The sequence below is a fragment of the Gopherus evgoodei genome, chromosome 1, assembly GCF_007399415.2.
Source record: "Gopherus evgoodei ecotype Sinaloan lineage chromosome 1, rGopEvg1_v1.p, whole genome shotgun sequence".
NCBI lineage: Eukaryota > Metazoa > Chordata > Testudines > Testudinidae > Gopherus > Gopherus evgoodei.
This window is the reverse complement of record NC_044322.1, coordinates 23,272,635-23,286,697: the sequence shown is the minus strand read 5'-3', so window position 1 is coordinate 23,286,697 and position 14,063 is coordinate 23,272,635. Positions and strand designations below refer to the sequence as shown.

At 39.7% G+C, this 14,063-nt stretch overlaps 2 protein-coding genes and 8 non-coding genes across 25 annotated transcripts in view; 9 read left to right on the top strand and 1 right to left on the bottom strand.

Moving 5' to 3' along the window:
- Positions 1-14,063, top strand: part of TAF1D (TATA-box binding protein associated factor, RNA polymerase I subunit D) — a 33,707-nt gene that overhangs the window by 16,428 nt on the left and 3,216 nt on the right. For 5 of the 9 annotated variants that reach the window (XM_030559539.1, XM_030559489.1, XM_030559505.1 and 2 more), the window contains 8 exons: positions 79-140; positions 4,183-4,245; positions 4,648-4,730; positions 6,960-7,017; positions 7,961-8,045; positions 9,196-9,264; positions 10,413-10,490; positions 12,277-12,369. The gene's annotated coding sequence lies outside the window, so the exon portion shown is untranslated. Of the gene's footprint in view, positions 1-78; positions 141-4,182; positions 4,246-4,647; positions 4,731-5,885; positions 6,001-6,959; positions 7,018-7,960; positions 8,046-9,195; positions 9,265-10,412; positions 10,491-12,276; positions 12,370-13,264; positions 13,372-13,985; positions 14,025-14,063 lie in introns of those variants that run through there. The other 4 variants (XM_030559497.1, XM_030559530.1, XM_030559521.1 and 1 more) reach the window with 4 other exon arrangements.
- Positions 769-14,063, bottom strand: part of CEP295 (centrosomal protein 295) — a 79,295-nt gene continuing 66,000 nt past the window's right edge. For all 8 annotated transcript variants that reach the window (XM_030559350.1, XM_030559357.1, XM_030559332.1 and 5 more), the window contains one exon: positions 769-1,781. In XM_030559350.1, the coding sequence (XP_030415210.1) occupies positions 1,575-1,781 (207 nt within the window). In that variant the 3' untranslated portion in view covers positions 769-1,574. The remainder of the gene's footprint in view (positions 1,782-14,063) is intronic.
- LOC115644627 lies at positions 3,458-3,583 on the top strand. Its single transcript, XR_003998563.1, has one exon. It is a non-coding gene; the product is annotated as a small nucleolar RNA SNORA40 (small nucleolar RNA).
- On the top strand, positions 4,358-4,497 carry LOC115644618. Its single transcript, XR_003998554.1, has one exon. It is a non-coding gene; the product is annotated as a small nucleolar RNA SNORA8 (small nucleolar RNA).
- On the top strand, positions 5,605-5,740 carry LOC115644621. Its single transcript, XR_003998557.1, has one exon. It is a non-coding gene; the product is annotated as a small nucleolar RNA SNORA1 (small nucleolar RNA).
- Positions 7,564-7,636, top strand: LOC115644616. Its single transcript, XR_003998552.1, has one exon. It is a non-coding gene; the product is annotated as a small nucleolar RNA Z40 (small nucleolar RNA).
- LOC115644624 lies at positions 8,981-9,111 on the top strand. The gene has a single exon (XR_003998560.1). It is a non-coding gene; the product is annotated as a small nucleolar RNA SNORA18 (small nucleolar RNA).
- LOC115644617 lies at positions 10,158-10,297 on the top strand. Its single transcript, XR_003998553.1, has one exon. It is a non-coding gene; the product is annotated as a small nucleolar RNA SNORA8 (small nucleolar RNA).
- Positions 11,716-11,837, top strand: LOC115644622. The gene has a single exon (XR_003998558.1). It is a non-coding gene; the product is annotated as a small nucleolar RNA SNORA32 (small nucleolar RNA).
- On the top strand, positions 12,421-12,553 carry LOC115644620. Its single transcript, XR_003998556.1, has one exon. It is a non-coding gene; the product is annotated as a small nucleolar RNA SNORA25 (small nucleolar RNA).

Below are 14,063 nucleotides of genomic sequence, written 5' to 3'. Positions count from 1 at the left end.
TATAAGTGTTGGTTAAAGAAACCTTTAATGTTGAAAACCTGAGACTTCATCTGGCTCTTTTCCATCTCTGCATTTTAGTTCAATTGGCCTTTTTTGGAGAGAGAAAAAGGAACCATTTTAGTTTATTGCTCCTGCAAGAGGTAAATAGCTTTTTTCCTTGTATTCCTTTTCATGATTTTCTTTCAGTAAATTGAAAAACTATCTGAACTGTATTTTTTCAAAGAGCCAATCACATGTATTCTGACCTTGCTTCCTTGATACTTGATTTGGTAGAAGGAGTTTGAGTAATAGAAACGGATTAAATAACTTGGCTAAAATTTGTCTGAGATGGAACCAGAACTCAGAACTCGTGATTACAGTAGTGGTCAGACAGTTACATGCAGGTACTCTTACACTCAAAACAATACAATAATTTGGCATCTGGAGTTGGTTCTCATGCTGCTGTTCTTGTTCAATCTGAGATCTTGCTTTCTCAGCTTAAGAGTTCTTGTAAATTTACCGACTTCTAAAATCTTGTCGTTCTGGCCTGTTCCCTCAGACTAATACTAGTTTTATGCCCTACATCAGGGGGTCTGAAACTCAAATGACCATAAGGGCTAGTTCATTGGCCTGAGGGCTGCATCACTGACACCTCCCCTTGTTGCCCTCACTCCACCCCTTCCCTGCCCCATTCCAGCCCCCTCCCTGCCCCCAGAGGGTGCATAAGGGGTGTGGGATGCAGCAGGGGGCTCAGGGCACAGGGTTGGGTATGGGGTGCAGCAGGGGTTGAGGTGCAGGCAGGGGAGGTCAGGACAGGGAGTTGGGGGGCAGGGTGCAGGAGGGCTTTGGGCTCCAGGATGGCAGTGGCACACACCGGGGCAAGGGCGGGCACCTACTCCTGGAAGTAGCTGGAACCATGTCCTGTGCCTGGAAGCCAGGGCAACACATGGACAGTCCTTTGCTTCTCTTCTCCCTTCTCTTCTGCTGCCTACCTGCAGGGATGTGATGCCAGCTACTTTGGGGAGTGGTGTGGGGCTTGAAGGGGGAAATCCTGTAGGTGAGGTTTGACCACCCTTGGTCTGGAGGTGGGGTGGGTGCGGGTTACTTGGTGGGCTGCAGGAAATAACCCCCCGGGCCATGTGTTTGAGACCCCTGCCCTACATCCACAGTGTGATTTCTAATTACATATAGGATGTAACTCTGCCCCTGTGCAGGTGTCTTGAATACTGATATTACACAGTCAGCAAGTGCTTGTGAAGGCTTATTTGGCCCATATAATATTCCTGGTGGAATTCTGCCCCCCTAAATTAAAAATTCTGTGCATAATGTAAAAATTTGCAAAGTTCTGCATATTTTATTTGTGAAAATAACTATCAGTTTCGGTTATTTTGGTAATTTATTTCAAAATATCTATCTGCAACTGTCTGTAACAGTACACACTCGTATTCCTCCAGGAGTAGTGTTAAGGAAACCCCTGCGACAACCCAGTTACTGTTTCTCTGCCACTTCGCCCCCCCCCCCCCCCCCCGCTCCAAGCACAGTAGTGAGGCCAGACACCCACACCCTATCCCCCCAGAGCCCACCTGCAGGGCATCTCAGAGCAAGAAACAGACTGATGCTGGTTCCCAGACATTTGTGGAGATTCCTGTATGCTGCCACCTCCTTTCTGGGCGTGTTGAGAACTGCAGCTGCCAGGAACCCTCCAGCTCCCCCGCTCCCTCCAGCAGTGTCTTCCACTTGCAAGATGTACTCTGCTGGGTCCAGCAGCTCCTTGTGGTGGCCAGCAGCTTTGCAGCCAATTTCTGTGGAAGAAAACAAATTCTGTGCAAAAATACATTTTTTGTGCAAATTCTGCGTGCACAGTGTTGCAGAAATCCCTCAGGAGTAATATAATGGCATGTTATGGAAATTGGAAGCAGATATAGTAGTGGGGCAGTGCCACTGTAGTTAAGTTAGTCATGACATTTGTTCTAATGACCTTTTAAGTCCTCTAAAACTGACATACTTAGTTGGATTTCTCTTAAAGCTGGTGTGCTTCAGGAGGATGCAGAGTAGGGTTAGTGACCTGAACTTGCAGGCATTTGAGCCAGTGGTTTTGCAAAGAAACCTTAAGGGAAAAAATAGCCCCTTAGAGAAATATCTAGAGGGCTTTTGCCTATAGAGTAAACTCTAGATGTGATGTGGGTCAAAATGTTCTCCATCTGAGTTCTACGCGAGATAATATATTGCACCCACTAAACCTTTGGGGAACTCAAATTGAGAACAGCATTTAAGAATACATAAAATAACTAGAGGGTTTCTACTCCTGTCACTTTATTCTTTAAAATACAAACTGTTACTCAGATTGCTTTGACTTTTGGTATGCCCCACAGAGGGTGGAGTAGTGTCAGTGGCCAAGGGATTTCTGAGTTACTGCTACATCAAAAAAAATCTTCAGTTTGTGTACTGTTAAACTGAGAGGGACAGACTGGAGGAATCCATAAACCTTTTGATTGCTTTGGGCATAAAGCTTATGCCCAAATAAATCCATTAGTCTTTAAGGTGCCACCAGACTCCTTGTTTTTGTGGATACAGACTAACATGGCTACCCCCTGATACTTTTGATTGCTGTGAGCTTACCTTTGGTAAATAAGGATAAGTTCATCACAAGTCTCCACTTCAGCCACTCACTTCAAAACATCTTTTGTCTTAAGTTTGCCACAATTTGTAAGTCATAGGTGACAGTTTTGTTTTTATAATCAAAATATTTGTGGGTGAAGGGGGCTAGAAAAGTGAGTGCTTCCTGGGAGGGTTATAAAGGAGGAAGAGGAAGAGGGGTTTGAGGCAGCAGTGAGGTGAGGGGGATAAATGGGGATGGAGATGGGGGAGGCATGGCACCCCAGCCCTCTGCATCCCCTAACAGTGTTTGTCATGTTTCACAACTGCCTAAATGATTACTAACTCCTCCCAAATTGCATCTTTTCTGGACTTAAAATCTAAAGTTCAATACAAAAAACTGTTAATGTTTTGTGGTATGTTGTCCCCTGCAGAATGTCGAGTTGATTAACACTCAAACTTCTGAAAACCAGGAAATGCATAGTTAAGGTGTTTGTGTGCATCCTTAACTCTGCCCTCTTTCAGCAATGCCCCAATATGCCTCATAACACATACTCCTACTCTGACAACCCCACAGTTGTTGAATTATTGCATGGGCAACCATAGCTGCATTTCTTGGTTTTCAGAATTTTTGAGCTTTTTGCTCAACTCATTGTTCTGCAGGGGGATGACATACCACCAAGCAACCCTAACTCTGTGCCAATATAATCTCTTGCTATTAAATTGGAAATGCAGGTTTGTAGCTGAAGTAAATACTGTCAAATATATATATATATAACCAACTACTTATTAGAACCAGCTGCATTTGAACAGTGCATAAATATTCTACTTTCAATTAAAGTGAGAAGTCCCATGGACTGTGTTTAAAAAGTTTGTTTTTCCCAGCACATCTCCAGTTTTTGTTTTTCACTGTAGACAAAATCTTGGAGTAAGTGCTAAGAATAAATCCTTCTCTTGCAACCCACAACTCATCAATATATGAGCGGTGTTACTTTTCAGAAGGGACAATCTTTGAATGTGCTTCCAGTAGAACAGAATTTCTATGAACACTGGAGAACAAGTCTCTGTTTGCATCAAGTTCAGTCTCTAAAATGGATAATGTAAATATTCAATGTTTGCACTTAGTCCCGGTTACACTGACTTTGTTTTAGACCCTTCTACTGTAAATTCTGAGAAGAAACATGTAGTTGCTCAAATACTATAAATGTCTACAGCCAGCCAACTTCTTGGATTGATAATTCCATAGTCTTGCCTGTTGGCCTTTCTTTTGTGAGTGTTTCCTTTAGCAGCTGGACGGTGGAAACTTTTTTTCCTGCTGGAAAGGGCATAGTATCCTCTACCATTTCAAGGGGAATTGAATAAAACATCAGTTCTGAGTAAGTTGGCCAGCCAATCTGTCTATTTCTAGGCACCCCTCAAATGCAGTTTTAAACAAGGGACTGTCATTTAACCTACCAGTATGAGAAAAAAATAATGGCTAAATATATAAACTCTATATAAAGGTGAGCCAATATTGTGTTGATTTCAAAAATTCATGCTTGACTACTGTAAGCTGTGCTGAACAGAACAGTGGTAGCTTCTAGTAAACTTTTTTGTTTTCCATTATAGTTTCTGGAACTTCCAAAATACATTGAAATCAAGATGGAAATATGTAGCTAGTTGGTGAAAAGGGTAAGCTGTGATGCATTCATATTAAATTACTGCATTCGAGTACACTCACTTTCTTTAGGGAAATGAAAATTTAAAATGCATGGCTTTTTGGTGAAAGTAGTTAGTGAACTGTTGCGCTGTTTTGGTATCTGCATCCAGCAGTATTCTCCTGATGGAGTGTTCAAAAAACAGTGCCACAGTAATCCAGCATCTGGCATGGTTGGTTTTCATGCTGTTACGCTTGTTAAACCTGGTATATCTGTTGGAACATGTGGGTTTAATTAAATCGTAGGCTGTTTTATTCACAAGCTGGTGAAATGTTGCCATTGAAATATTGTGGAAGTGCCGATACAGTATTTTATAAATCACTTACATTTTTCTACTACTGTGAATTTTGCATCAGAATATCTTTGGTTTTTTTAGAGCATTTCCTATGACATTCTGACTGTAGAGACACACAGCCTGACTGTAGTCACTGTCAGGAAGATCATCTTCCTGCCGAGAAGGTATGTACAGAGGAAACATACATATTTGTAATCGGGAAGGAAACTAAGGAAAATAGCTAGTGTCAAGGTAGGGATAGGTCAGTTGAAGGTCATGCTCAAGCCTTAAACTGGATTTAAAGCTGCATTTTTTTTTTTTTGTTTTAAAGCAGAAATAAACCCTTGTTTTGAACGGGGACACTATCTTTTTTTACTATAAAGTCTCTATATGAGAAGAGCTGGAAGCCCTCCCACAAGTTTCATTTAAGTAGGTGTCATCTAAGACATTTTCCTACATCTTTCCATATGCTACGCATTTTTGCAAACTTGGGTGCTGGTTACACTGAAGTGCCTGGTATCCAGTGCCCTAGAATGACTTCTTGCAGACCAGAGCCAATTTGAGCAAGCTGCAGCTTCTGAGGTTGACAACTAATTTTGAAGCTTTTAAATATGTCCCTTTTTTCCTTTATATAGATCATTCAACACATTAATTACTTCCATTTTTGTCAAGGAACTTGCAGTTCATCTTTAATTTTTTTACTTCTGGCCTGCAGTAATTTGGCCCTGTCTACTTTGGGTAAAAATGTTGGGTTTTTTAGTTCTGTTTTTTTTATTGAAATCCTTCCTCCTAACATCTGTGTAGACCCATTTGAACTAGCTCCTTCCTAGTGTACAGTATGACCAGCTGAAACAAATTCAAAGGTGGTGAACTTTCTGAAGGGATGCCAAGGTTCCCCATCTTTCTTGTGCAGACAGAGCCTTTTAAAGTTAAATCTAATAGGGGAAGAAAGCCAGTAGTATACAGACTATTGATTTAGGTGAATAGTTTGGTTTTTTGTAGTATGGTTGACTATCTAGCTTAGTTTAAAAAGATGAATTTTTGATAGTTGGGTGAAACTGCCTCGTTACACACTAAGAATTGGCACAATTAACTGTATGTGTCTGAATTGAGCAGCGTGGCTATAGAAGTAACAGGTTGTGCTTCCATCACTGTAAAATTAATTACAGTGGTGACAATGAGACCTGTAACAAACTTGTCTCAAAATGATTTTCTTCTTTTTGTCCAGATAGAAGGGTAAATTCAAACATAGGTTCTGAAAAGTGGTCCACTCTATTGAGATTATCATAAAATAGTCACCTGCTTCAGTTTATTCTGACACTTTGTGTTTTGTGTGCTAGGCCAGCGGTTCTCAGCCAGGGGGCTATGACCCCCAGTTTCACCAGGCTGTGGGCCCTGCAGCTGAAGCACAAACCCTTGTACCCCCATTTGGTTCAAACTGGGAGTAGAGTCCTGGTACGTTCTGGAGGGTTTCATAGCATGTTGAGGGGGGCCTTAAAGAGAGGTTGACAACCCCTGCCCTGGGCAGCAAAACAAAATCTGTGACTTAGATGTGGTTTAACCATATACTTTCTCTATAAGAAATCGTTAGATGCAGGTTAGGGATATAAAACCCAGTCAATCAATAACTATTCAACTCAGCCCAAGGTCTCAGCTGTCCCCCCCCCTCCCTCCCCCCGACCCTTAGTTCCCTGATTAAACATTTAACTGGGTGACCAATAGAATTTCAGTTGGTTACATGGTTATTGTGTTTAAACATTTACATCCCTAGTGCAAGTTAATATCTAGATACATGTGTTGCAGCATGTATTTTGTCAAGAAATTGAAGATGGGATTACAAGACCACTTGTCTCATCACTTACTTGGAAATTGGGCTTTTCATACTTGGGGCCATTTATCTGTGTATATATGGAGTCCTGTTGGAGGATTTAAAGAGGTTTGTTAGTAAGGTTTGGTTCTCTAGTGAATGAGGTGGGGGGTCCGATACCTTCAAAAGACTTGATAACAATGTATTTTGTAGTGTTACTGTAGCTGGTTTTGTTCCAGGATACTAGTGGGACAGGGTGGGTGAGGTAATATCTTTTATGGAGACCAACTTGGCTGGTGACAGACAAGATCTTGAATTTACACAAGACCTGAACAAGAGCTCTGTGTAAATTGAAAGGCTTGTCTTTTCCAGCAGAAGTTGGTCCAATAAAAGATTACCTCACCCATGTCTCTCTCATTACTTAATGTCAGCATTTGAACTGTAGTTTGGAAGTAATGAAAATGGATAATTGTGAACCATATTCTGTCTAATGCAAATTGAGTAATAAAACTACTTGTATAATCATTTGAGGGAAAAGGTAAATTTAAACTGTAGAGGCCACTTAACTGGCATCAAGTATAACAAACTGAATTCTCTTTGTTTTCAGGGAGTCCAAATAATTGTGGAACACTCGGTCACCAATCACATTTTCTTCAGTTATCTTGGTAAGAAATTCTGGTGACTCCTTGAATGAATTTTGTGGTATAAGTGTCAGAGGGGTAACCGTGTTAGTCTGGATCTGTAAAAAGCACATGCGTCTGACAAAGTGGGTATTCACCACGAAAGCTTATGCTCCAATACATCTTAGTCTATAAGGTGCCACAGGACTCTGTCATGGTATCCTAAAAGTGCTGTGAACTACCTGGTTAAAGGCCATTGCATGTCTCTAACTCAAAATTGATTTGCATGCTATAGGATTGGATTATGCCAGCGTGTGCAGCATCAGAGTAGAATCTATGCTGTTTGTTGGAAAGCAAAAGGCTTCATAATGAGGATTATGCACAGACCAGTTTTCCTCTAGTTTGCTGTTTTGAAGAGCCATATAAAACTCTGGTAGTCTTATTAAACTTGCCATCAGATTTTTTGGTACAAGAAGAATTAGAGCTTTATTTTCATTTAACTGGCATCAGTTTTTATACTGAAAGAAATAGGTGGAGATGTTTCATAAATGGTAACTTATTCTGCTCCAGAACATAGAGGATGTTGTGAGGAAATGTTATGATGATTGGCAAAATGTTCAACTGCTCTGAAAAGAGTGAATGACGACAGCCTTTCTGAACATTTTGGTTATGTGGCTCTTGTCTGTTGTGCTCCAGTTCAGGTTGCCATTTAATGGTTTAAGCTTACCTTGGGGAAAATGTTAGAATCAGGACTACCATGTTTGTCTATTGCCACTGCTCTGTGTATATAGCAAGTGGTTTTTTTTTTTAAACTTTACCTCTAGGTTCTAGTTTTTACCTCTCCAAAAGTAGGGTTGTGGCCAGTAGTTACATGGGTGATTTTCCAGGGAGAACACAAGTGCTTCAGGAAATGTATGGTGGTACAACCTCATTGTTAAAAATTGCTGCTGCTTATGTGTTTGTGTGGCTGTAAACTGACCTCTTTCAGGTGGAATACATGTTTAGAAAGCAAGGCAAGTGAAGTGATTTACAAAGAAGCTTTGTCAACCAGAAATTAGATGCCTGTTCACAAGGTAGGAAATTCTACCCCTTACCCTTCTATTAAAAATTCAGTGTCTGGTGGCTTTTGGTTTCAAGTAAAAACTTATTTTCTATCAAATTTTTCAATTTGAGAAGCATTTGTCTTAGTAAATTTAATTAGTTTTAAAAAGTGCTATCTCTATTTCACTGGCCTCTCCAATGGACATGCATACAAAAATATCCAGCTAAATATTAACATATGGAACTACACTTCCCCCAAAATCTTAATTGCTATTGTTACAAATAACACTTGAGATGGCTAACTGAAATAGCAGGGATTTTTTTTGCCTTTTTCAGTCACTTTGTGCAATTGAGAGTAGTTTGTGTAGTCTGTTTCCCTGTCCAGATTAATAATCTGGCTAAAACTAAATCACTGACCATTACCATCAAGCAGTCTCCAGTTCCAGATTATAACCTGTTCAGTCTTAACCTGTCTAAATTAACCTGTCTGGATGGGACATAGAGCAGATGGCAGCTGTTAAATATTTGGGCAGCATCATAGATTGTACTGAAGGATCCTCAAAAGCTGTGGATATGTGTATAGCAAAGCTAGTGCTGCTGCAGAGTGTTTGGGCCCTTCAGCAGCCTGTGGGGTTGCTGTGATATCCAGTTTTTTACAAAGCTTCTGATTTATAGAGCCATAGTTATATCAACTCTGGCTGTGGAATGGATTGAGGAAAGCTGAAGAACACCGGATTGACCCTGTTGATTCTCATAGTCTTTGTCCAATGAAGACTTTATCTCAAATGGCAGGACAAGATCAGAAATCCATTATAAATAATGGAAAAAGCAGGCCTTTACCTCTTCAGTAGGTGTTCCTGTTGAAGTTATTGTTTAGGCTGGTTGATGGCAACAAAGCTTGTCCTATATTGGTAATTACAGAAGCTGTAAGAGCTCACCCCTGTATTTTATATTACAGTACCACATAACTGAGGTCTATCCCGATGGAGCCTCTCCTGTAGGTTCATGTCGTTGGAAATACCTCATAGAGCAAACTTGTGGTTTCGCTTTACCCATTGATCTATTTTTAGCTCTGTGGGATAAAACTGCAAGACAGATTTTAATTGCAGTGTGTGTGTGTGTGTGTGTGTAACTATTTAACTCTCTGCGTGAACACTGAGCAATATATTTTCTGTCCTGTAGGCACTAGCTTAGTTAACACTCAACATGGATTGAAAATCTTGTCACAAAAGGAAATGGGCAAATTGCTGGGTAAGATTTAGTGAGTGACTTACACTGTGCTTTGACTGTCTCATTGTACTTGTTGAATCACATTGTTTAAGCTGAAGGGTGGCAAACTAAAACTAGATCTCCTTTTCTGTTTCTGCAGCTTCAGAAATTGTGAAATCAATCCTTCACCCAGCCTTTGCTGGAGAAACAGTTTTCTTTTGAACAGATTGTTTCTAACCTTCATGGTTGTCAGGACTAGTGTATAAACAGATACATTAAATCAGTAGACCATTTGAAACAATAGCTTTGAGGTGTGAATCTCACTTATTTTGCTGGGCTGCTAATGCTGAAATCCAAATGAAAGTAAAGCAACATAAATGGATTTAGTAAACTTCAGCAGAATTTGTGTATCCCAAACTGAACTCTTCATGGCCATGTGCCAAGTCACCTGGCTCTTCTCCAGTTGCCAAACCCCCATCTTCTGAAGTGCTATAAGCACTTGGAACAAAAATGTACAAAACATTGAAAACAGGGTGGAGGCAGCATAAAATCTGTGTCAAATAACAGATGTATTTTATTAAATGAAATTGCTGCAGACATTCCAATTAGCTGTGCTGGAGTGTTGAAGAATCCAGGGATCTTGCCACAGAATCACTGCAGATTAGTGTCTTGACTAAAACTAGCTAAATGTTGTTTTTAAAAAATGCATTAGCTGGAGTACAAATCTCTGTTATAATCTTAAACTGAGTTTTACTAGCTTCATTTAATAAAGACTCCTCTTACACTTCTGGTTACTTCATAGCTTGCAAAATGGAATTTTGCTCTGAGTTAACTGCTGTTAGTGAATTAGAAGCTAATCTACTTACAGAAATGTAATTTTAAAATGGGCTGATACTTTGGGATGGTGGAAGCTGTTACAAACGCTATTTTAACTGTGCACTGCAAGGTATCTGCATCCAACAGCATTCTTCTGATGGGATGCTCAAAACCAGTGCTACAGTAATTCAGCATTTGGCATCGTTGGTTTTCATGCTGCTGTGTGCTTGTTAAACCTGGTATTTCTGTTGACACAAACTTGAGTCTTTATAGATTTAAAAGCAGATATGTTCACTTATCCATATAGTATGTCTGCCATTGACCAGCTGTAGAAGACTATCAGTGTTGCACTCCCTGCTTTATTCTTTTTAAAGGGACTTCACTACACTACTAGACAGACCAGATTTCATTATGATAGAATTGTTTGGATGACAGTATCATGACACCAACTTGTAAGTATATTACCTGTCAAACAGCTGAAACATATTTATTCATCTTTCAATTTGGAAGGTATATATGACATTGCACTACATAATGTTTTATGGAAATATGCTTGAGTGTAAATATAATGTAAGTAGAATATGCTTTATGCAAAATCTCTCTTGTAAAGTATCATTACAAAGCTTATCTACTGAGTGTGTTCATCCTATTTGTATGTATCATTCTTGTATCTAAAACTAGAAATATGAAGCATAACTCTGAGGTCCTACTGTAATTATGCAAAGTATGGGCCATTAATGGTGGATTAGAATCTTGAGGGCTCCCATTGACCAGGACAATTGATTGTAAATGGTTTGTTTACCTGCAAGCCTTATCAGCAGAATGAGGTCTTACAGTGACATGATCATGTCACCTGAACTGGAACCCATCTTAAATCTGGTACTTTTCCATTTAGCTTTATACAGAGTAAAACAAATTTATTTGGGGTTGGGATCCCATTGGGAACTGGGTGCTGGAGACAGAAGTACTTGCTGAGCTGTTTTCAGTTAAGTTGGCAGCTCTGGGGGTGTGGTTCAGAACCCGGGTCTGTGTTGCAGCAGGTTAGTGTATCTGGCTCAAGACAGGTTTCTGGAGCCCCAAGTGGGCAGGGAAAATGGGCTCGGGTATCTCAGCACATCAGGTGACGGTCCCAAGAGGGTCTGTGTGACTGAACTTGTCACAGTATATAATTGCAGTGTGAAATAACTCAAAATACAATTAAGATTTTGAGAACATCTAATATGCTGAAACTGAAGCAGACAGTGCTAGAATAAGTAGAAACACTGCTGAAGCGTGGACTAAGGCAATCCTCATTTCTAATTATGACAACACTTTTTTGACTTGGGCAAAATCACTTAATTTTGAATTGTGACCCATATCTGAAATTAGGATAATTCTTACATATGTACTTGGTATTACATGTGTACCTTGCGTGGGTGTTGATTTAGTGTCTCAAAACAGTTTTGAAGGTAAAAAGTAACCTTAAGTTCCAGGCTGTGTGAAGCTAGAACTCATATCTACTATGAGGTGTAAGCACTTGTAATGCTTTGGGATCTGTCAAGGACAACTGTTTTGCTACACAGCTTGGCTCAGCTTAATTTTTAGAGCTTTAAGTTGTCATGTGCATCATCATATAACAACTCTGGCCTTTTTCTCTAAAGGTTTTAGTGCTCAAATATTAATTAAAACCCCAATCAGTGGTCATTTACCAAGGATACTAGGAAATACCATTTCTGGTGTGCTGTGGACATGACCATAAAGTAACTCCATCAGATTTTGGCACTGCTACTTTAGTAGCACTAAATCTGTTGGAAACAAGTAATGTAAGGGATCAAAGAGCACTCTTTCATGTCACCATATCTGTTTTTGCTTAAATCCTCACTGAAAACCTTTGACATAAATTTGTTCTGTTCAATATAGCCAGATTTCAGCTAAAGCAGTCTAAATTTAAAAAATAGTAGTTATGGAAGAATTAGTACTTGGACTGTACATTCTTTATCGGGATTATAGGCAAAAATACCTGACTTTATTAGAAATATTCCGTAAAGATCTGTTTGGATTTTGTTTGAAGCTCCTCAGATGGTTGATGGAAGAGCAATTATCAGAGGACTCTTGCATTTAAATGTAACTAAAGAAAACTGACATTAGGAGGTAAACTGCCTCTGAATAAAGTGCTTTTCCTGGTTTATCTTCAGGCAACTCACCTTGGTTAGTATCAAGTGATGATTTATCAAATCTTACTCTACTTTAACCCCTTAGTGTCTTTTGCTGACAAATCACTGATCGGAAATCCCAAATGAAGACCAGGAATAAACATGGATATGGAAAAGACTTTCTGGTTGTATTGCGAAGGTAAGGATGCCTGCTAGCAATTCTGATAAGCAACAGCAGCCACTATACTAAAGGTCATTTCAAAGAGGGTTTGCATGGCTGTGAAACCAGCAGCTCTTAACGCGATGACCTAATATTGAAATCCTCTGCAGGATGCCACGAGCACTTAGTGTGCTGTGTGGCCTATTTCTGAGGAGATAGACATAATGCAGCTAGGCTGTTGATCAGGTGTAAGAAGGGATGTGCCACTAAGAACACTCCAAATTACAGATCCAGTGTCACTGCCAGTTTATGGGAAAACTTACTCTGGCTTCAGAATTTAGGTTACATTTTAGTTCTTCAAACTTACCCCAGAACTGGAAGAAATGGATTAAACAAATATTTAATGTATGATGGAAAGTGGCTTCATGAGTCCCATACTTTGGGTGTGTCACTTCAGTCAGTTGGTCTGGCCCTAGATATTAGCATTTAAAACAGAAATAATAATAATTGTAAATGTATTTTCTAAGCCCTTTTGTCTTTGGTGGGAGATTTCCTCTTGCTAATTGAGGACCAACTCTGGACCCAAAAAAGGTGCAATGTATGGTACCAAAAAACCTTGGAAGTTTACTTGTATTACCTCACTTTCACATACTTGACTTCCAACAGCAATCTGTTCGTAAATGGCTGATCTATCAACCAAAAGCCAGCTCTAGGTGACAAAGCTATGCTTAATGAAGCAAAAGCAGACTTGCAGATAAGGGCGAAGTTTGAACCAAACCAGGGAATGTTCATTTTTAATCCACTGGTCACTGATTGTGGGAACCTCAGATGTGTAGTGCTCTGGAGGTAGCTTCCATAGGCTAGGGAAGGGCTAGAGCACACCATCTTGTAACTTGACTAACCCTACCTCCAAGGGTTATATACCTTGTTGAAGGAGCTATATCCAGGATGCAGATGAGCCATCCTTTTCTCAAGAAGGCAGAAGATAAGGGGGTGAGGTCAAGAGGGGAAAACTCCAGAACCATGTCCTCAAATATAATAAGGAAAGTTTTGTAAAGCTGTGATAGCAGAATTAACTTTGTTAAATGGCAGCCACTTGAGCTCATAATATCCCTTTATTCATTCACACACCACTACCTGTGAGTTGGTCAGCTTCTAAATCTGAGCTAGTCAACAGGCAGATCACAAACCAAATCCAGACTGCCAGATGCTTTTGAATGGACCTCAGAATCTTTTTTTATTTACTTACTAGGGCTGTGGATTTAATCGCAGTTAACTTGCACAATTAACTCAAATTAATTATTGTTAATCAGTTGTAACTGCACTGTTCATAAATTTCAATTAGTCTATTTAAATATTTTGGATGGTTTTTCTACATTTTCAAATATATTGTTCATAATTGAAATCAAAGTGTTACCAGAAAGTGAGAACAGGCAGTTGCATGGCATTTTTGTAGCTGGCATTGCAAGGTATTTACATGCCAGATATCCTAAACATTCGTATGCCCCTTCGGCCACCATTCCAGAGGACATGCTTCCAGGCTGACAACCATATTAAAAAAAAATGCATTAATTAAATTTGACTAAACTCCTTTGGGGAGAATTTTGTCCCCTGTTCTGTTTTACTCACATTCTGCCATATATTTCATATTATAGCAGTCTCTGATGATGACCCAGCGCATGTTGCTCTCTTTAAGAACACTTTCACTGCAGATTTGACAAAACGCAAAGAAG